General features: G+C 44.3%; 1 protein-coding gene across 2 annotated transcripts in view; it reads left to right on the top strand.

The window, feature by feature from the left end:
• Lmntd1 (lamin tail domain containing 1) overlaps window positions 1-22,938 on the top strand; it is a 246,941-nt gene that overhangs the window by 190,440 nt on the left and 33,563 nt on the right. For both annotated transcript variants that reach the window (XM_050164714.1, XM_050164713.1), the window contains exons 3-7: window positions 363-558; window positions 9,724-9,910; window positions 11,769-11,888; window positions 20,327-20,547; window positions 21,223-21,395. In XM_050164714.1, the coding sequence (XP_050020671.1) occupies window positions 363-558; window positions 9,724-9,910; window positions 11,769-11,888; window positions 20,327-20,547; window positions 21,223-21,395 (897 nt within the window). The remainder of the gene's footprint in view (window positions 1-362; window positions 559-9,723; window positions 9,911-11,768; window positions 11,889-20,326; window positions 20,548-21,222; window positions 21,396-22,938) is intronic.

Raw genomic sequence — 22,938 nt, 5'->3', positions numbered from 1 at the left:
CATACAGATGGTTTCTAGTGTGGCTAAATAATCAGTTAAATACCCAGCATGCCTATGGTGGGGAATGAGGAATGAGAAGTCCCCAAAGATGCCAGAGCCAAGATGGCTACACAGTCCGCACTCATGCCACGCTACACGGGAACATTTAGACAGCTAGATAATCTCTAAGAAATGAGGGTGCTGTTGAAAATGTTCACTTACACGTGCTTTATAGGCTCCCACCAACGTTTCTGATTTTTCTCACGGAGTTTACAGGGACAGTAAACCCTATAAAGAAAGATAATAGGAGCAAAGATGCCCTTGGATTCTTAGGATGTCTGTCCATATGTCTGTCTCACTTGCATGTCCAATTTCTTTGAAAGGCTCAAGCTTCATGACTCCAAAGAAACAACACCTAATGAGCTTTGACTCGGCCACACTTGTTCTGGGGGAAGGAGAAGATTATTTTCTTTCTTTATTTGGAGACTCGAGAAAACTCACGGCACGCTCTTCTCAATCCGAGGATGTCACCAAACACCTGTCTGTGATTCTTGAAGAAGTCGGCCAGTTTACATCCAGGTACACATTCGAATAACTTCCCATCTTCTGCCAAGGTCATATCAGTACAAAGCAGAACTCTGAGCTATTTTTGGATCCATTTATTTAAGAAAACCCCTAAGGAATTCCCTGAACTGTAACCCCTTGTGTTCTGAGCAATTAGAAATAGCCGACAGAAGTTTCTAGGGGACCAACGAAAGGGTGTGCGTTTTCCACCCTTTGGTGAGCAGGGTTGCAGTTCCCCTTATCCGTGTTTCCAGTCACTTGGGCCCACATGCCATTTAACAGATAAGAGAGGAAACCTCAGTGCTTGTTCTGCCACCTGGAAACTATCAGAATCATCCAGGGTCTGTCATAGTAAACGTGGTGATGAAGGCAAAGGTGTAGAAAGACTTTTTAATGCTTCTAAATAACAGCTGTGTGTGTGCGCGCGCACACGCGTATGTATGTGGGGTTTTGGTGTGTTTCACAGGAGACATCCACCTTGTTTGGGGGGACAGGATTTCTCATTGTCTTCGAGCTCCCTCGTAGGCTGGGAGGCCCATCAGTGAGCCCGGGGAATGTTCTCTGGACGGTCCCCACCAGTGGGGCTCCAAGTGCATGCCACTACACCCAGCTTTTTACATAGGTTCCGGAACAACCCAGGTCTTCATGCATGCATGGCAAGCCCTCTGCAGGCAGAGCCGTCTTCTTCCAGGTCAGGGTGGTCCTGCAGGCCTGCCCAGGCAGTTGGAGAGAGCTGTGTCCGGCCTGGGAGGACCTCAGAAGACACTGCATTGTTGTCCTGTCTGTTGGCATCACCCCTTGCCATGGACCAATGCCCTAATATCTTCCGGAACATTTGTGTTGATTGCGCTCTCACTGTCTCAAGCGGGGCAGATACACCATCCCTCTTGTTTTGGCACAGTTAGGATGTTTCCAGTCAGTATTTCTTTTCCAACACCACCATCTCCAACATCTCCAGGGATCGCTTTAGTATTTTCCAACAGGAGAAAAAGGTTTGTGGGCAAATAGGGCACGAAGCAGAGGGGTTGTTAGAGTTCTCACTACTCACACATTTGAGCTCTCCCTAAGCTCTCAGAGTCACGTGTGAGCTCTCCCTAAACTCTCAGAGTCACGTGTGTGAGCTCTCCCTAAGCTCTCACAGTCACGTGTGAGCTCGCCCTAAGCTCTCACAGTCACGTGTGAGCTCGCCCTAAGCTCTCACAGTCACGTGTGAGCTCTCCCTAAACTCTGAGTCACGTGTGTGAGCTCTCCCTAAGCTCTCAGAGTCACGTGTGTGAGCTCTCCCTAAACTCTCAGAGTCACGTGTGAGCTCTCCCTAAACTCTCAGAGTCACGTGTGTGAGCTCTCCCTAAACTCCCACAGTCACGTGTGAGCTCTCCCTAAACTCCCACAGTCACGTGTGAGCTCGCCCTCTGACTGAGCCCTGACCCACTTAGTTCCTTGAGAGCAGATGACTCTAAGGGGCGACCTTCCCGTCCACCCTCCTTCTCTACCTCCAATATAGTTTGCTGTCTGTTGCTGTGGTTAAACACTGACCAAGCAGATCTGGGCAAGAAAGGGTTTATCTGGCTTATACTTCCAGGTCAGAATTCACCTGTGTTGGGTGCCGGAGCAGGAACCATGGAGGAACTCTGTTTGCTGGCTCACCCTGGCTCATGCCTACCTGACTCTCCTAGATTTCCCAGGACCGTCTTCCCAAGGAATGGTGCTGCCCACCATGAGCTGAGCCCTTCTACGTCAATTAACAATCAAAACATACCCCCCAGACCTGCCCATAGACAGTCTGATCAAGGCTTTGTGCTCAGATGACCTTCACTGTGTCATATTGGCGACTAAAGCTGAGTAGTTCTCCCAAGGGATTTCCTCATTCTGTAGTCTAGAGTCAGAAGGGGCAAGCTCAGGGCTGAGACGGGCTCTGGCCGTGATTGGTGCATGGACTTCAGAGGTCCTCCTGTCACCAGACGACTCCCAATCAGACTGAGCACATCACCCTACCTGGTGGAAGTCTCTCCCCTCTTCACCAGGAAGTACGGCCCCATCCCATACACTCCCTATTACTAACTCAGATGCCACTTGTAACATTGTTGAGACTGTCACAGTCAGCGGAATGGACAGCAAGTCACAGAGCAACAAACTTGGAATCCAGAAAGCACAGTCAGCAACCTGACACTACACAGGGCCATGTTTAAGGAAAACAGGTGCCATTCATTTCCTGGTGACATAGCCTTGCATCTTCCCAATGTCCTTGCAAATCAAATGCGTGCAAAAGTTGCAGACAGGAAGACAGCACATCAGCCTCCGGCTCAGCCCACTGCAGATCACAAGCAGAGGCCTCAAGGCAACTGTCCCAGTAAAGACAAATGCAGACTTTTCAGGGAAGAGAAGGGACAGCCACTGAAGGCTGTGACATCAGATTAGCAGTGGCCTCAGAATTTCCACAGCTGTATGAAGCATTTCTCTGTAGCATATGGTCTTGTGTCAGAAGGAGGCTGAATCAAGTTCCCTGCCACGAACAACAGCTTGTTCCAGACAAGCAAATTTGTCTTATGTATGTGCATAAACACAAAGTTTAGGACAATAATAAAGCTTCACTTGGCCATGCATGATTCTTAAAAAGCAATTACATCTACTTGTTTATATATGCTACAAAAAAAGGTCAACCTATATATTACCTAAGTAAGCAAGAAATATGCAACTTCCAAAACTCTAGAAATCACAGAGACATCTCGCTGCCTGGACAGTCACCCAAAGTTCTTTTGTACTGTTGGGGCATCCATCTTCAGCCTACAGGCCCATAGTATCCAGCAGACATTTCCATGAAGCAGGAAATTTTAAAGACAGTTCAGTCACTATCTGCTGTGCCCTGCAGAATGTTTTGCGGACTCTTTCATGAGTCAGGAACCCCAAAGAATCATCTCACCTTTAGGCAAGTTCAGCAGTCCTCTCTCTGCGGGTTCTCTGTGTCCAGTTTATGCAACAGTCCAGGCAAGAGCAGTTTCTTGCCCAAATGACTATCCAACTCCATAAGGAGCCTCTTCAATGCCCATTCTCTTGAAGTAGCTGGTGCTGCCAGGAACAGACGTGTCTCATTGTCATGAAAACCCTAAGTTATTAAAAACATTTAAAATGCCATATTCTGTAGTCTTTGAAAAATATGAAGAATGCCTATCTAACTGAAATATATCTCTATATATCTAAAAAAATCTAACTAACATGACTACAAGATTGACTATTATTGATCATTATCCATTAACAACCTATATTTCCTAATTATACATTACATTTTAAAAATGAACTATATAATCACAATACCTTAATCAAGAGCAGAAATATACATATACATATAACAAAATTGACCTTAAAATCCATACCAATGCAAATTATTCATATCTATGTCATATCCCCCTTTAAATGTAAAAGAACATTTATAAACAATATTTGGGAACATGGACGCAGTTTTTTCTCTCCAAACTGCTTCCTGCTGTATGGGGGTGCTGTTATTCAGGTCTTTTATGGTATAACCTGTGTGCCAGGTTCATCTCAGTCAGCAGTTGAGTGAAGTAATTTTTGAGGGTGTTCACAGCAACCTTTCAGGAGGATTTGGTCTATCATACCATATTGGGATAGAAGCAATTCACAGGGTCTCATCCTCTGTGAAAACAAAAGAAGAACTTTTCCAAAGCATCATAATCTTAGATCCAAATTTTAAAGTCAAGGTATTCTCAAAATATCTATGTTGGATTAGTTCAGCAGTATTTATAAACAATTATCTTTTAGCAGCTGTTGCTCCTTCCTCAGCATTCAAACAATTTAAAGAGAGCATAATAGCATACATTATCAAGATTCTCTGTGGATTTTCCATCTTTATGTGGCTTTATTTTAACCTCTGTTTCTTTTATTTTAACTTTTTGAGACAGGTTCTCTGTATATCTTTGTCCTAGAATAACTCTGTAGACTGGGCTGTCCTTGAACTCACAGAGATCCAACTGTCTCTGCCTCCCAGGCATTGAGATTAAAGGTGTGCCCTGCCACACCTTGAGGTCACAGAGGTCAATCTACCTCTGCCTCCCAAGTGTTGAGATTAAAGGTGTGTACCACCACACCCAACTATTCTCTTTGCCCTTTTATCTTTTAAGGACCTTATGCTTTTTTTTCCTCCCAGGCCTACATATATTTTTAAACACATTCTAAACCATTTAGAGGTTTTCTTTGTCTTTGAATCTCTCTTTACTGTGTATCCTCTTTTTCTGACCACATGAGTCTTTATGGAGAGGATTAAAGCCGTGGCTTTGATGGCTGGATCCAGCCCATTCTTTAGCTTTCCAGCCTCATGGCGGAGGTACCGGCTGTAGCCATTTTTATTGCCACAACTCTGTGGCATTTCAAGGTCCCTGCCAGCAAGCAAGCTACAGCATTCTACTCACAGACCACACTCAGTCAGACTGCCTGCCTGAGTCAGAGTTTGCCCAGGCAGGATGGCCCAGAAAGCCGACATTTTAAAACGACGCAGCTTTTTTCCTGTTATGGCCGAAAACTGAAAAGCATGCGTTCAGCTTTTCATCAACACCATTTAAATGTTTCATGGCAGGACCTCTTAAAAGATCTACAGGGTTTTGCAGCTAAAGCTGAATCAGGAAACTTCTCTTAGATGAGAGCGCTTGCTTGCCTCTAGTAAGCAGAGCAAACTCCAAAAATTGCTGCTACCAGGAAAACATGCTTTACTCTATTCTTTCCCAAGCTTTCTCAGGCTTTCTGTGGATGCGGTTATCCACGTTGGGCACCAGTCTGTACATGAGGGCCTGCTTGGCACACAAACATCCAGTCTCATAAAAGCCATTGAAATGCTTTAAAGCCAGAGTTTGCACTGGCGACACAGCCCAGGAACCCCCACAGCTTTTTTTCTGCCACTATTGCTGAAACAGGAAATCTCTCTACGGCACATCCTAGCAAACAGCAAAAGTCTGTGTTAAACTCTCTTTCTCTCCTTTTTAAGCCCTCTCAGGTTTTTAAGTGGATTTAGTCCATCATGTTGGAGCGCCATTTGTAGTGATGAGGCGAGCAGGCCTGCTTTCGTCCCACCCAGCTCCCACACGGTTAGCTTAGCCCCAGAAATCACAACACACAAACTGTATTCATTTAAACACTGCCTGGCCCATTGTATCTATCCTCTTCTTGGCTAACTCTCATATCTTGCTTAACCCATTTCTATTAATGTGTATCACCACTAAGTGGTGGCTTACCAGGAAGATTCTAACCTAAGTCCATCTCGGAGAGGAGAGGCATGATGTCTACCTCACTGCCTTCTTCCTCCCAGCGTTCTGCTCTGTCTACTACGCCCACCTAATTTTCTGCCCTATTAAAAGGCCAAGGCAGCCTGTTTATTAACCAATGAAAGTAACACATAGACAGATGACCATCCTACATCATGCTTTAGAACAAAGGTCAAATAGAGGCCATTATGAGATAAGACAAAGGAAATCTGAAAAGAAAAAAATGTGTTCTATAAAAAATAAAAGTGGGTTTGAGAGTTTGATTTCAGGGGTGCCTATGATGGAGGGAAAACCAACTCCATAAACTGTTCTCTGACTTTACATACATACAGCAGCACCTGCATGTATGTACACACACACTAGCAGCACCTGCATGTATGTACACACACACACAGACACACACACACACCAGCAGCACCTGCATGTATGTACACACACACAGACACACACCAGCAGCACCTGCATGTATGTACACACACACACCAACAACACCTGTATGTATGTACACACACACACAGACACATACCAGCAGCACCTGCATGTATGTACACACACACACCAGCAACACCTGTATGTATGTACACACACGCATGCATGCTCACACACACATGAATAAATGTAGTTAAATAAATAAAATGTAAAAATCTCATTATGGTTGTGGTTACGGAAGAGTAAGGAGGAAACAGAACAAATATGTGGATGAACTATTTTCCCAGGAACAGACAATTTCTCCCAAAGCACTAAAGACAACAAGCCAAAGATTCAGTGACCAGTGACCATTGCCAACTCACAGCACATAAAGAAAGAAGCCAGCCAACACAGGTCCATTGTAAAGACTTCTGAAAGAACATGCTTAAATATTTAAAGACATCTTCAAAGACACAGCGAAAACATTGCCGCACAGCTGATTTTCTGTGAGGAAGATGAGGAGGAGGAGGAGGAGACAGTGACAAGGGACACTGAAATAAGTCTTCAAGAAGAGCATTGGGATGAAACCTGCCGGCCAGATAGGCAGCGGTTCTGACTTGGTGCTCCTAAATCATACAAGTGTGCATGTTAGTTTTATTCTGTTGCCACCAACTTCCTGAGTTAAAATAAGCAGAAGAGCACCTCTCTTTGAATATAGTTTGTTATATATGTGTGTGTGTGAGAGAGAGAAAGAGAGGGCAGAAGGAGCGAGCACACACATGTAGAAACTAAAGAACAGCCTGTGGGGTTCCTGTCTCTCCTGCCGCCATGTGATTCCAAGCATAGAACTCAGGTCAGCAGGCTTGGCAGCAAGGGCCTTTACCTGCTGAGCCATCTTGCTGGCCCTCACTACAATTCTGTAGGTATAAGACTGGGTTGGTTTGCCTGCCTTTTATTGTTAGAGTTTCACAAAGTCACAGCCAGGTATCAGACAGCTGAGCTCTAATCTAAGGCCTTGGGGGAGAACCTGGGATCAAGTTCTTAGTTTTAATCTAAGGCCCTGGCTGAGAACCTGGGATCAAGTTCTTAGTTTTAATCTAAGGCCCTGGCTGAGAACCTGGGATCAAGTTCTTCCAGATTTAGCCAAATACAGTTCCTTCGGCTTGGGGACTGGGGTCCCACTTCCTGGCCGAGCATCATCATCGAGTCCTCAGTGTTCATGCACGGGCTCTGCAGCCACCAGCAGCAGTGAGCTCAGGTCATCCCTGCTGCTCACCTGGAGTTACTCCCTGAACTTAAAGGACTCATTGGCTTGGGGGCCTGTTAAAAAGCTAGGGTAGTCTCTCTCTTACAACCTACACCTTTGCGGCTGCAGAACCTCTCCTGTTTTTCACAAGCATAGTCACAGGCCTCGGGGTGAAAGGTGGGTACTTTAGGCTACCACAACAGTCTAAACGCAGCTAGCACAAAACTGAAGAAAGAAAATGAGGGAAGAATTATCAAAAAAGGAAAAAAAATAAATACTGCAAAGCAGTGTGAGCTGGTTGTTCATCACGGGCACAGGCTGGAAGCCCTGTCAGTAGAGCAGATAGAGCCTCTCGGTGTCCAGGCCCTTGCTGCAACCAGCAGGGACAGCATGTGTGACCTCATAGCACGCCACGAAGATGAGCTCATACAGTCCCTGGACTGATTTGAGAGAGAGCTGTGGCCTCTGCCTTAGGGATGTGTGTGCATAGATTAAACATACTATCAATCAGTTATAAAAATGCAAAATAACAGATAGAAAGGTGAATAAAATGGTATTAAACGCAGTTTGCCAAAAAAGAAAACTAAGTGGCCAGGTCAGGGGCGAGCACGTTAAAACCATGACACATTTTGTAATCGTGGTGCTGAAAAAGTTAATTGTTCTCAAATGGAAGGGCTGGCAAAGATGTGGGCACCCAGACAAACAGACATGGGGGAAGCAGGAGAATGCGGGCATGGGACGTCATGAGGAGAAGAGAGGGATGTCAGGCCAGTTTTAGGCAGTGATACAGTTCAGTTCACAGCTGGTCAGAAGGATGAGCTCAGAGGTACCACTAGGGACTTGTGGGGAGTTGTCCCCATAAGTTGTGTAGAAGCTGCTTAGGCTTAGTGGCTTCCTGCAACCTCAGTGCTCAGAAAGGGAAGACAGGAGACCTCCGGGCAAGGCTAGCCAGACCAGCTAAAAGAGCCATCTCTGCATTCAGCAAGAGTTGCTGCCTCGATGGATAAAGGCGGAGTGATCAAGGAAAACAGCCAACATCAAACTCATGCCTCCACACGCACACTCATGAGCACGTGCAAACACATGTGCCTCCCACATATGAACAAGCAAATTCATACACGTGTATGCAATAACTTTTTAAATTTGGCATTATAGATAAGAAAATGAGGGAAAATAGATAAAGCAATGCAAATATGTTTTTGTCAAATGACTGATATGTGAACAACTTGAATTATTATAATCAGCTGAGAAATGTCGGTGCTGTTTCTAACTCACTACGAGCCAGTCATGACCTTCAGGCATGTTGCAAGCGACACTCTGGAAAATGCAGATGTGTCCATAGCTAACACAGGCTCTGTAACATACTACAGTCTAGATACAAATTAGAGGCAAAAACGCCATTGTCTATGTATCATGTCACGTTCCAGAATTATTTTGAACTCACGGTGGCTGTTCATCCCCATGGTCACTTTATCAGGAAATAGCTCTGTGCTTTAACTTTTGGTGTCCGTAGCTTAAGACTTACTTTTTTATGCGTATGTGTGAGTGCCTGCATGTATGACTGCACCAGATGCGTGTGGTGTCCTTGGAGGCCAGGAGAGGGCATCAGATCCCTGAACTGGAGTTACCAGAGGTTGGGAGTTATCTTGTGTGTTCTGGAAACCGAACCCAGGTCCTCTTAAAGGCCAGAGAGTGCTCTTAGCCAGTGAGCCATCTCTCCAGCCCCTTGATTTCCTTTCGAGTGTTTGGTGTCATGGTGGCTTCTCTTGAGAGCAGGATGCAGAGCAAGCTGTAACCACGCTTTCCTGTAACACTGGGCACCTGAGCACATCTTGGGTTCCCTTTGTTTTATGTCAAATGGATATTATTACTGCTCTAATAGGTCAAGACTGTTTTCTTATGTTGCTAAATACACAAGTTCGGGGGGCTGGAGAGATGGCTCAGTGGTTAAGAGCACTGGCTGCCCTTCCAGAGGCACCAGGTTCAGTTTCCCCCACCTACATGGCAGCTCACTATTGTTTGTGACCCTAGCCCACATGTCACGTTCCAGAATATCTGGCTTTATTTCATTTTGGGGCTCTCCTGACGCCTTAGGGAGGTTGGAGCTTGCTGCCTAGACTAAACTGACCTTGACCTTGTGATTCTCCTGCTGCTCTTCTGGGTGCTGAGATTTTAGGCAGGCACTGTATTACCGAGTTCTTACTATGTACCAAAGACCTTTCTACCCAAACCCACCTTCTATATCTTATATTTTAGTTCTCTCGAAGACATCAAAATAGCTGATGTAAACGTCAAGGGATTGTTCGTGCGGCTCATTAACTCTTCCGAAGACAAAGAAGTGGGGATTGGAAACCACATTCTCCAACAGAATGTGAACGGGCACGCAGTTTCCCTGTACCGGTTCCCCCACAACGTCGCGATGCAGGCCAGTTCCACAGTGACAGTAAGTATGAGCTGGAGCCATCATAAATTTGAAGTAACATGACCTAGGACCACCATCAGCTAAGAACACTGTGAGCTGGGGACACCATGAGCTGGAGACACCATGAGGTGGGAACACCATGAGCTGGGGACACCGTGAGCTGGGGACACCGTGAGCTGGGAACACCATGAGCTGGGGACACCGTGAGCTGGGAACACCATGAGCTGGAAACACTGTGAGCTGGGAACACCAAGAGCCAAGAGCACAATGATGTGAGAACAGTATGCATTGGATACCATGTAGAGATACAATGTCCTGGGAACACCCTGAGCTGAGAATGCACTGAGTTGGGAAACCATGAGCTGAGAGTATCAGGAACTGGAAATGCCTTAAGCTAGAAACACCATGACCTGAGAATATAGTTAGTGAGAATTTCTTGGGCCCAGAATACCTTGGAATGGAAGTCCCGTGTCTAGAAGATACAGTGGATTAATAATGTAGGAATCCCAGGAGCTGAGAACAAGCTGAGCTGGGAATACCACGACCTGGGAAAGCTGTGAGTTAGGAGCCCTGGGAGCTAGAAATACAGTGAGTTAGGAGGACCATGTGCTGGGAATCTCAAGATTTGACCAGGATTTGAGAATATGGTGATCTGGGGAAAAACAAGAGCTGGGAATCACTTTCGCTAAAATAGAGTGAGGTGGGAATATGGTGAGCTGGGGATATGATGAGCTAGGAATACCGTAGGCTGGGAACATAATGATGTGAGAATTCCAGGAGCTGAGAGTTCTGTGATCTGGTAAATATAATAAGTTTGAAATATCATGATCTGGGACCACCAGAAGCTGAGAACATTGTGAACCGAGAATGCCAGGATCTAAGATTATGGTGAGCTGAGGATACTGTGAGCTGAAACTATATTAGTGTGCTAGGAATATCAGGAGCTAAGGAAAACTATGAGCCAGGACCACCTTGAGCTGAACCCCGTGAGCAAGGGTTCATGAGATAATAAGGTGAGCTGGGGGATACCAGGAGCTGGAAGAAGAGTGAGCTGGGCACATTGTGAGCTGAGAATATCAGAGCCAAGTGTGTAAAGAGAAAACTCCCTCTACAGCCAGCCTGTGACTTGGCACAAGCGGCCTCTTGGACACTTGGACTTTGTACTAACTGTGATGTTTGTGATTTATGGTGGGACCAATAGATCCCCACACTTCCATCTCCACACCATTCTCCAGTTTAGTATACGGTCTTAGTTTGTCTTGTCTGCTAGCTATATCCTAAGTTCCTAAACTAAGAGAACCGTTCTTAAAACACAAGCCAAGAGATTATTGGCCCAGAGAGCAGATGCTAAGTCGGTTCTCCACTCGGCCCATGTCTCTCCGAGCCTAGGGTGTCCAGTCCTTGGCAGTAGGGTGTAGGAGTATACCATCTTTGTTTGGCCTGACATTGCGAGAAGATGTTGTCATCTACAAAGTTCACATTGGACAACAATACAATCAAGTTACAAAACAAAACAAACCCTTAAAGATGCCTCAGTAAGTTTACAATGTGCAGTTGGGCTGCCTTTGTAGCTATCCTGGGTCACTCGCAGCCCACAGGCCATGGACTGGACAGTTGTTTAAATTGTGCTCAGTCACTGTTTATGTTCCATTATATTTTAAAATAACTTATAAGCACAGATAGTCTGGACCCGCAGGAGGCCATGACACAAGGATCCCATGTGCCCTGGAGCCCAGCCCAGGCAAATGCAGGGAGACCTTTCTCATCTTTAATGACACTGAAAACCTTATCTGTTCAGAAAGATTAATAACGGTGTGACATCTATGGATCTAAGCGGAACCCCAGTGGCACTTGTCAGCAACAAACTGCTTTCTCAAAGGTGTGGGCAGCAGCAGCAGAAGCAAAGCCCGAGCCACCAACAGACTTTGTTTGGGAGGAACAGAACAGGTTCCGATCCAGTCCTGACTGCACGACCATCCTGTGCAAACCCAACGGTGAGGTAAGTGTCGGGGTCAAAGGTTGTTACCGGGAAGCCAGCCCACGTGTTCCCCTTCTGCTCTGTTGGTCTCACTTCCTGCAAAGCGTAACTAGAGTCCCCTCAAATTCCGCAGCTGTCCCTCCACCCTGTGCTCACAGCTGGCCAGCAGGAGCTGTGGTATCCTGTGTTATGAAGGCTGCTACAGATTCAGAGTTGGGAGTGGGTTTTGTTTTTTGATGCTATCTGGAAGTGTGGGATAAGGAAGGAAATGGATACAGCATTCTCTGGTCAGTTTATGCAAATTATTTCTTGAGATTCTCGCCTATTCTCCAGGCTGAACTTGCACAAGAATTGTAACACAAAGTCTTGATCTCTGCACTCAGGAGGTGCTTAAGCTAATGGAAGGGCTTATACTCTTAATTTGAAATGACTATCTTTTATACAGACTACAATTGGATATGTTAAAATCTGATTCTTTCCCAATGCTTGATACTTTTACGCTTTTCTTGGTATGATTCTAGCATAGTTAATAACCCACGGACATACCTGTAGGATTTAACCATATCCCTCCTTACGACAGTCAAATACTATTTGTTTTTCAAAACTGGTCTTCAGATTTTTCTAAAATTCTTGTCTTCTTATTCCAAGACAAATTTGCTATGCTTCAGAAGCACTAGCCCCCACACTGTGTTGATCAGGATATGTGTTTCTTTCTTCCTTCATTGCATGGCCATACTGGGTCACTCTGCATGTAGAACAGGCTAGAGTGAGATTTTAAAGATTTTAGTGTGTGTGTTTTTTTCTGTGTGTGTGTGTGTGTGTGTGCTATGTATGTGAATGTGTGCTGTGTATGTAAATCTGTGCTGTGTGTGTGTGGTATGTGAGTATGTGTTGTATGGTATGTGTATGAATGTATACTGTGTGATGTGTGTTTGAGTGTGTGCTGTGATGTGTATGTGTGTACCCACAGAGTAAAGAAGAGTGTGTCATAGTCTCTAGATTGAAGTTACAGGTGGTTGTGAACCACCTGGTGTGGGTGCTGGGGACTGAACCCGGGTCCTCTAGAAGAGCAGCAATCTTCCCTGCTGAGTTATCTCTCCAGCCCTTGATGTGCTCAGGATTGGGAACTTCTAGCAATTGTCTCTGACTGTAAAGATAAGGATATGTAGTCCAGGTGACTTACTCATTCTCCTGAGATATCGTCAGCAAACACAGATTGAGGCTGATGGTCGACCAATCAAATGCCCTAAGGCTGATGGTCGACCAATCAAATGCCCTAGATTAAGACTGATGCTTAGCCAATTAAATGGACCAAAGAAGCAAGCTGGTGTAGCAATCCTAATATCCAACAAAATAGACTACAAACCAAAATTATCAAAAGAGATGAAGCATACACCTTCTTCTCAGAACCTCATGGAACATTCTCCAAAATTGACCACAAAGCAAATCTTAAAAGATACAAAAAAAAAAAATTGGAATAACCACCGTATCTTATTGGCTCACCATGGCTTAAAGTCTTAGTTGAACAATAGCACAACCTTCAGAAAGCCTACAAACTTATGGAAACTGAACAACACTCAACTTAATTACCATAGGGTCAAGGAAGAAAAAAATTAAAGACTTCCTAGAATTCAATAAAAACCAATGCACAACATGCCCATACTTATGGGATACAATAAAAGCAGTGTTAAGAGAAAAGTTGATAGCACCAAGTGCCTACATAAAGAATTTAAAGAAATTTCATACTAGCAATTTAAAATCACACCTGAAAGCTCTAGAACAAAAAGAAGCAAACTCACCCAAGAGGAGTAGACAACAGGAAATAAACTGAGGGCTAAAATCAATAAAATAGAAAAAAAGAGAACATTACAAAGAACCAATGAAACAAAGAGTTGGTTCTTTGAGAAAATAAACAAGATAGACAAACCCTTATCCAAACTAAATAAAAGGCAGAGACAGAATATCCAAATTAACAAAACAGAAATGAAAAGGGGACATAACAGCAGACACTGAGGAAGTCCAGACAATCATTAGGTCATACTTCAAAAAACCCATACTCCAGAAAATTGGAAAATCTAAAAGAGATGAACAAATTTCTTGATAAATCTACATATCAAAAGTAAACCAAGATCAGATAAACAATTTAAATAGACCTATAACCTCTAAGAAAATAGAAGCATTCATTAAAAGTCTCCCAACCAAGACAACCCCAGGACCAGATGGTTTCAGGACAGAATTGCTGTGGGACAATGGTCTTGTACCCTGTAAAGATTTGTCACTTGTTTTGGTTTAATGAAAGACTGATTGGCCAGTAGCCAGGCAGGAAGTATAGGCAGGGTAACCAGAGTAGGGGAAATCTTGGACTACGAGGAAAAGCTCAGTCTGTAGCCATCACCTAGTCGCAGAGGAAGCAAGATGAGAATGCCTCACTGATAAAAGGTACCAAGCCATGTGGCTGACACAGACAAGAATTATGGGTTAATATAAGATGTAAGAGTTAGTTAATAAGAAATCCTAAGCTAATAGACCAATCATTTTATAATTAATATAAGCCTCTGTGTGTTTATTTGGAACTGAACAGCTACAGGACCAGATAGTATAGAAACCTTTGTCTACACAGAATTCTACCAGACTTTCAAAGAAGAGCTAAAAACTAGTACACCTCAAATTATTCCACAATATAGAAACATAAGGAACATTGCCAAAATCTATGAGGCCATAGTCACCCTAATACCCAACCACATAAAGACTCAACAAAGAAAGAAAATTACAGACCAATTTCCCTTCTGAACACGGATGCAGAAATACTCAACAAATTAACTGGCAAACTGCATCCAAGAGCACATCAAAAAGATCACCCACCATCATCAAGTGGGCTTCACTCCAGAGATGCAAGGATGGTTGAACACATGAAAATCTGGCAATGTAATCCACTTATAAACAAACTAAAAGAAAAACACATGATCATCTCATGAGATGCTGAAAAATCCTTTGATATAACCCAAAAACCCTTTATGATAAAAATCTTAGAGAGATCATGGAAACAAAGAAAATACCTAAATATAATAAAAACAATATACAGCAACCCAACAACTAACATCAAACTAAATGGAGAGAAACTCAGAGTGATCCCACTGAAATCAAGAATGACAAGGCTGTCTACTCCCTTCATATTTATTCAATATAGTACTTGAATTTCTAGCTAGAGCAATCAGACAACAAAAGAAGATCAAATGGTTACAAATTGTAAAAGAAGTCAAAGTATCACTATTTGCATATAACATGATAGTCTACAAAGTGATCCCCAAAAGGGAACTGCTACAGCTTATAAACACCTTGAGTGAAGTGACTGGGTACAAGCTTAGCTCAAAAAAGAAAAAAAATCAGAAACCCTCTCATACACAAATGATAAAAGGCTGAGAAAGAAATCAGGAAAAAAGTAATCCTCCACAAACAATATAAAATATCTTGGTATAACTCTAACCAAGTAAGTGAAGGACCTCTATGACAAGAACTTAAAGTCTTTGAAGACAGAAAGTAGAGAAGAAAACAGAAGGTAGAAAGATCTCTTATGCTCATAGATTGGTGGGATTGACACAGTAAAAATAGCCATTTTGCCAAAAGCAATTTACAGACTCAACTGCAGTCCCTATCATAATCTCAACACAATTCTTTACAGACAGCAAAAGAAAAATACTCAACTTCATATGGAAAAACAAAAAACCCAGGATAACTAAAACAATCTTGTACAATAAAGGAGCTGCTGGAGGTGTCACTGTTCCTGATCTCAAGATCTACTGCAGAGCTATAGCAATAAAAGTAGCATGGCATTGGCATAAAAACAGACACACTGACCAACAGAATTAAATTGAAGACCTAGAAATAAATCCACACACCTCTGAACACTTGACTTTTGACAAAGAAGTCAAAACTATACAATGGAGAAAAGAAAGTATGTTTAACAAATGGTGCTTACATTACTGGATGTCAGCATATAGAAGAATGCAAATAGATCCATATCTATTGTCTGGCACAAAACTCAAGTCGAAGTGAATCAAGACCTCAATATAAAACTAGATACACTGCACCTAATAATAGAAACTGGGGAATAGCCTTGAACACATTGGCACAGAAGGCAGCTTCCTAAATAGAACACCAGTAGCACAGGCATTAAGACTAACAATTAATAAATGAAATCTCATGAGACTGAAAAGCTTCTGTAAGAACACTGTCAGTAGGACAGAACAGCAGCTACAGAATGGGAAAATCTCTTCACCAACCCCAAATCTGATGTAGGGCTGATCTCCAAAATATATAAAGAACTCAAGAAACTAGGCATCAAAAAAATAATCCAATTTAAAAATGGGGTATTAACCTAAACAGAGAATCTCAACAAAAGAATCTCAAATGCCAGAGAAATACTTGAAGGGATGTTCATCAACTTTAGCCATCAGTGAAATGCAAATCAAAACGACTGAGATTCCATCTTATATTGGAGACCAGCCTCAACAAATACAACTCTTGCCAGGGTAGGCTCATGGGGATCAGAAATGTAAGTAAAGAACACAAAGACATGTTTAAAACTAATGAAACAGAAGCCATAGAATAGTACTGGGAGGGAGTTCCGGTGAATACTGAAATCACTACATTTAATTTTCCATACACTTTTATACCCCAGTACCAAAGGGAGAAGGCAACGAAAGACTTCTTTAACATGATCCAAAGAACAACTCAACAGTTAATTGCTTCAACACTTTGAGATATCAAGTCATTAGCATTCTGTTGTTTAGGCAGTGAAGCCACCCTAGACCAAGTATCCTGAAGGAAGTCGTTTCCCAGGTAACATCATATTACAAAAGAAGGAGCAAAAGTATGCTTTCATATCCTGACCATCTGTCAGGATGGAATGGATCTACGTGCATGAGCCATCGTAATGTCAAAAGACCCGAGTAATCACATCCTGAGTCAGGATGTGTAGCTATACTTGCTGTCAACAATATTGAGCAAACTCCAAAGTCTCTGACCATCAGACAAGGTGGAATAGGCTCACATTTTTGGGCCTCCACAGTCTTACACCTATCAGAATGGCTAAGATCAAAAACAAATAACAGCTTATGCTAGAGAGGATATGGAGCAAGAAGAACACTCTTCTATTTCTGGTGGGAATGCAAACTTATACAATCACTTTGGAAATCAATATATTAGTTTCTAAGAAAATTGAGAATCATCTACTTCAAGACCCAGCAATACCACTCAAATGATGTTCAATCATACCACAAGGATACTTGCTCAGCTATGTTCATAGCAGCTTTATTTATAGCAGCCAGAACCTGGAAACAACCTAGATGCCCCTCAACCAAAGAATGGATGAAGAAAACGTTGTACATTTACACAATAGAGTATTACTTAGCTGTTAAAAATAATGACATCAGGAAATTTGAAGGCAAATGGATGGAACGAGAAAATAATCACCCTGAGTGAGGTAACCCAGACCCAGAAAGACAAACATGGTATGTACTCACTCATAAGTGGATATTAGCTGTAAAGTAAAGGATAACCAAGCTATAATCTACAAACCCAGAGAGACCAGGTAACAAGAAGGGCCCAAGAGGGAGACACAGGGATCTCCCAGAGAAGGGGAAATAGATCTCCTGGGTGGAATGGGGGCAGGTGGGCATGGGAACATGAGGGATCAGGTTGTGGGGGGGGGACAGTGCCGAGAGAGGTAAATGGAAAGGGGGGCTTTATGGAGTCCCAGATGCAAGGAAAACTTCCACAAGTCTATAAGGATGGCCCCAGCTATGATTCCTGGCATTGATGGGTGCACGGCCTGACTGGTTCATCCCCTGTGTTTAGATTGCTGACAACCCTGGTTGTCATCAGAGAGCCTTCATCCAGCAACTGATGGAGGCACATGCAGAGACCAATGGCTAAACATTGGGCTAGGCTTGGGGAGTCCTATCGAGGAGAGTAAGGAGGGGTTTTAGGAGCCTTGGAGTCAAGGACATCAAAGGAAAACCCACAGAAATGGCTAGCCTGGCTCATGGGAACACACAAATGTAGTGATGAGGCGAGCAGGCCTGCTTTTCATCCTACCCGGCTTCCGCACAGTAGCTTTACACCCGAAATAACAACACACAAATTGTTTTCTTTTAAACACTGCTTGGCCCATTAGCTCTAGCCTCTTACTAGCTAACTCTCACATCTTGATTAACCCATTTATAATAATGTGTGTAGCACCACAAGGTGGTGGCTTACCAGGAAAGATTCAGCATGTCTGACCTGGCGGCTGGCTCCATGGCATCTGACCAACTTCCCTTCTTCCCAGCATTCTGTTCTGTCTACTCCACCCACCTATGTTCTGACCTGTCAGGCCAAGCAGTTTCTTTATTAATTAACCACTGAAAGCAACAGATAGACAGATGACCCTCCTCCATCACAGAGTCTGAACCAACAACCAGGGAGTGTACATGGGACTGACCGAGGCCCTCTGTATTTATGTGACAATTGTGCCAGGGTCCATTTGCAGGACTCCTGGCAATGAGAGCAGTTCAGTCCCTGGTTCTTTGGCTGGCTCTAAGGAACCTGTTCCTCATGCTGGTTTGCCTTGTCCAGACTGAATACAGAGAGTGGTGCTTGCTATTACGGAAGCTTGATTTGCTTTGCTGATGCCCCTGGGGAACCTGAGGATAAGTGGGAGAAGGGGGTGGTGTGAGGTGGGGAGGAAATGGGAGGAGAGGAGGGAGGGGTCTTTAATAGGGATGTGAAATAAATTAATTTTTAGAGAAGTGATGGTTGGGATGTGAAATGTCAGGACACCTGCCTCCCAGTAGGGGGCGCTGTATGAGGGGGTTGAACTTTTGGGAGGTTGGTCTTCTCTGGAGGAACTGTAGGTGGCTTCTTCCTTTTGTGCCTTCTGTGTCCACGGTATGAGGGGTTCTGCCAAATCCTCCCATCACCATGGAGCCACTCCATCATGCTCACCCACCACAAGGGGCTGAAATCCCTGAGACCACGAGCCAGCATCAGTGATACTTACTGGCATTAATGCCCATCATCCGACTGTCGCTTCAGAAACCGTCATGATCCTCCAGAAAATCTCTTCCTCCCTTCAGTCATTGCTTATTTTGTACTTGTCCTGGTGGTTTATGTCAGCTTGACACAAGCTAGAGTCAGTCATCTCGAAAGAATGGACTTCAGTAGAGAAGGTGGCTATCGATCAGCCTATAGTGCAGGAGAGCCCAGCTCCCTGTGGGTGAGGTGACACTGGGCAGGTAAGCCTTGCCTAACTAAGAAAGCAGACTGAGCAGGAGCCACGGGGAGAAAGCCAGTAAGCAGAGTTCCTCCATAGCCTCTGCTTCAGTTCCCCATCCTTGGGTTATATCTCGTCAGAAAAAACCCAGCTGTGATAAATCAATGGCATTGCTCATTTAGAAAATGCACCCTTAATGAGAAGGTGAGAAGATTCTATGAGACCCTAATAAAAACAAGCAATTCTAAAAAAAAAAAATTAAAAAATAAAATAAAAAATTTTTAAAAGATCACCCCATTCTTACCTCAGTTGAAACTCGTCCTCACTCTGCAATCACGAGAAAGGTCTTCCTGGGAAATCTATTCCTGTCTACCTGCTGACTGAAGCAGACAGGCCTGAGGTTCCACCAGACACCGAGTGACAGTAAGCTGTGGCCATAAATCCTGTATGACTCCAACATGACCAGTGGACAGCGTCTTGCCCTGTTTTTAAAGTCCATAGACTCATAGCACATTGCTGATGACAGTATATAAGCTCATATTTGCAGGGATCAAACAGAATGGTGCTGCCTACAAAACTGCAGGCTTTCTGGCACTTTTTGGTGCTTTCCCAGGCCCTTGTTTTGCATTTAAGATCCAGATAGGGAACAGACCCCTTCTTCACAGTGGGAGTTCAGAGGAGGGCTCTTTTAAGGAATCACAGCAGGATTGCACTTGACCCGGAAGTGTCTCTGCTGGTGTGTACCCAAAGAACATGTAGAGCATAAATAGTCTGGAGAACTAATGTGTGGCACATGGAATATAAGCAATAAAATGGCATTGTATCTGGGAATTTCTAAAGTAAATTTCACTAGCTCTTGTCGCAGATATGTTTAATATATATGTATGTATAAATGTATATATTCTGTAATTAATGTTGAAAACTTAAAAAGACAATAAAATTTATTTTTAGAAATATATTCTGAGGTGTAAAGTTCACATCTTTAATCCCAGCACTCTGGAGGCTGAAGCAGGAGGATCACCATGACTTCTAGAATAGCCTGAGCAACCCAACAAGTTGGTTGCTCAACCCAGACAGCAGAGTGAGAGCCAGAGCCTACCTCAGACAGAAACCCGGAAGCAAAGCTGAATAACAGCGCAGTAGGCCTGTGGCCGCAGATACAGCTCCAGTGATAGTTCATACTGAGAGCCCTCTTCGTTTCTGTTAGGCGATCGCCTGGTACACTCCGATCCACTGGAAGCAAGCATGGGAGAAGTTAGAGACCGACATTGAATTTGAGAGATGCTCAGTAGTGATTCCAACAGTGAAAAGCCATCTGTTTGGGTGGACAGTGGCATCTGCGTCCTCCATAAATAAGGAAAAACCAGAGTCAGCAAAGAGAGAGTCCTCCCAGTGCGAGATAGAGCACACCCGCCCTGCTCTCAGGAGGTAAAGAATACTTCGTTTCCTGTTTCAGTACCCGAGCCTGTGGGACGCCCTGATCAGTCAGTGGGCCGTGGCTCCAGTACAGTGTAGCACTGAAGAGAGCGGAGATCTGCGTACAGGCTGTGAAGGGTTAATCCTGAGGTCCCTGAGCCCCTTAAGAAGACGCTCTTGGCAAGGTAACTGTAGAGAGGTGGGAAGGTGACAGCGTCTCCGTGTGCTTAGCAGGCTCAGTGGAAGCAGAAGCATGCGATGAATTTATCCTCCAGTAGCTGGGGTCAGAGTTGCAGAATTCCATTCCTCTTTAGCCAAATGCTATAGGTAACACAATAAATACCCTGGCCACCAGATCCAGGAAGACATACTCTTTCTAAACATTATTATGGTCCATCTCTATCTAATGTATGGGTGTTTTGCCTGCCCTTATGTATGTATAGCCTGTAGCCACAGAGACTAGCAGAGGACTTCCGGGAGTTACCGATTGCTAAAAGCCACCGTGTGGGTGCTGGAAACTGAAGCAGGTTCTCTGGAAGAGTGGCCCGTGTTGGCAACTGCTGAGCCAGCTCTCCAGCCCTCTCTGGGTTCCTTAAGTGGGCTTTCTCTCTCATCGCACCTCCAATGCTAATACTACTACATAAAATAAATGCCTTTGATTTCAAATCGGTCTTTCTCTTGTCGCAGAGAAAAGGAAATCTCGCCGACCGTTTTACCCAACCGGAGTCCTTGGTGCCGCAGCCCCTATGCCTCTCCGCATCCCTACTGTTCGCTCATCGAATCACAGGACTCAGACTTTTCCGAGAGCAGGTTGGGTGCACAGCTGAAGCCTCAGCCAGCCAAGCCTGAATCAGCCCCAGGTAAGCCAAACGAATGCATATGCGAGGAGAGAGGAAGAGATGAAGATTCGGGGGAGAGGAGAGAGCAAGGGGACAGCTTGTGCTCATGTGCGATGTATTAAAAACTACTCAGCCCCACGTGCCAGACTGTTTGAGCTCTTTGTCTCGACTATTACCTGAGAGAAATAGTTTGAAGAAGATATTCATCTTGGCTCATGCAGAGCTAGGTAGAGGCCTGTGTGGTTTGCCTGCTTTTCACCATGACGGAAGGGTGGGGTGAGGGGGAACAGTTCACCTGAGGGCAACCACAAACAGAAAGGAGCTGTGTCTGGAAGCTGCCAGCACAAGATACAGCCACAGGGGAGCTCCGTCCTCCATCCAGCCCCCATCTGCCCGTTCCGTCTTTCCAGTCTATTCAGATTTTGAATCCTGCCCCTGCCCCCGAATCCTCTCCCGCTGATTCTCACCTCTAAACACGGTTAGTGTTGGGGATTAAGCCATACAAGAATCCTTTGGGGGAACCGATCATCAACTCTATAACATTATAAAGGCTCTTACAGCAAGTATATAGGTTGTTCACTTGCAGTGGCTGTAGTAGAGTAGCTAACTTCCTGTTATTGGATCAGCCATAAGAATCACGTGGCCAGCATGTGGCTGATCTGTTTAGGGGTGTATTTATTTTGAGAAATGATCTCACTCTATATATCCCTGAAATTCACTCCTAGACTGTCTGTAAACTTAGGACGGTTCCCCAGCCTCAGCTCCTGTAGTAATTCTTGAAGGCTGATGAAAAGTGGTCCCGTGTGTTATACTGTGACAGAAAAACCAATAGCCACCACTTCTAAACAGAGCCCAACAGTGACCCCAAGTTATTGTTCTCATTCTCCCAGGAGTTCCGTCCTGAGTAGGATCTTAGACTGGGTGGTTGTTGTTGTTTTACTTTTTGGATTTTTGAGATAGGGCCTCGTAGATGTCCCCAAATAGCCTTGAAGTCTTGAGCCTCCTGCCTCAGCCTCCTGAGGGCTGGGATTACTAGCATGCATGGCAGTGCCTGGCTGAGTTGACATTTTTAACCCAGACTCTGTGATTGGATTTTCATAAGTCCCTGGGCCTTCTATACTTGCTGCAGAATTGTGTTTGTGTGACTTTGTTGAAATAAGAGCAGAGGGCTGTGTCCCCGGCACCCGGCCGCCCGCATGGCTAGCTTATGCCCTGAAATAATTACACGGAAACTGTATTCTTTCAAACACTGCCTGGCCTGGCTAGTTCCAGCTTCTTATTGGCTAGCTCTTACATATTGTTCTAACCCATTTCTAATATTCTGTGTAGCCCACGAGCTGGCTTACCAGGGTGGATCTTAACCTGCATCTGTCTGGAGCGGGAGCATCATGGCGACTACTCACTCAGCTTCTTTTTCCCAGCATTCTCCTCTGTCTACTCCGCCTACCTAATTTTCTGTCCTATGAGGGCCGAGGCAGTTTCTTTATTATTAACCAATGAAATCAACAGATAAGATACAAGACCCACCTCCATCATTTCCCCTTTTTCTGTTTAAACAAAAAAA

This window comes from Alexandromys fortis, unplaced genomic scaffold (genome assembly GCF_014885135.2).
Source record: "Alexandromys fortis isolate MF-2015 unplaced genomic scaffold, M_Fortis_MF-2015_v1.1 scaffold_153, whole genome shotgun sequence".
Lineage (NCBI taxonomy): Eukaryota > Metazoa > Chordata > Mammalia > Rodentia > Cricetidae > Alexandromys > Alexandromys fortis.
The sequence above is the reverse complement of the archived record's forward strand: the minus strand, read 5'-3'. Positions and strand labels throughout refer to the sequence as shown.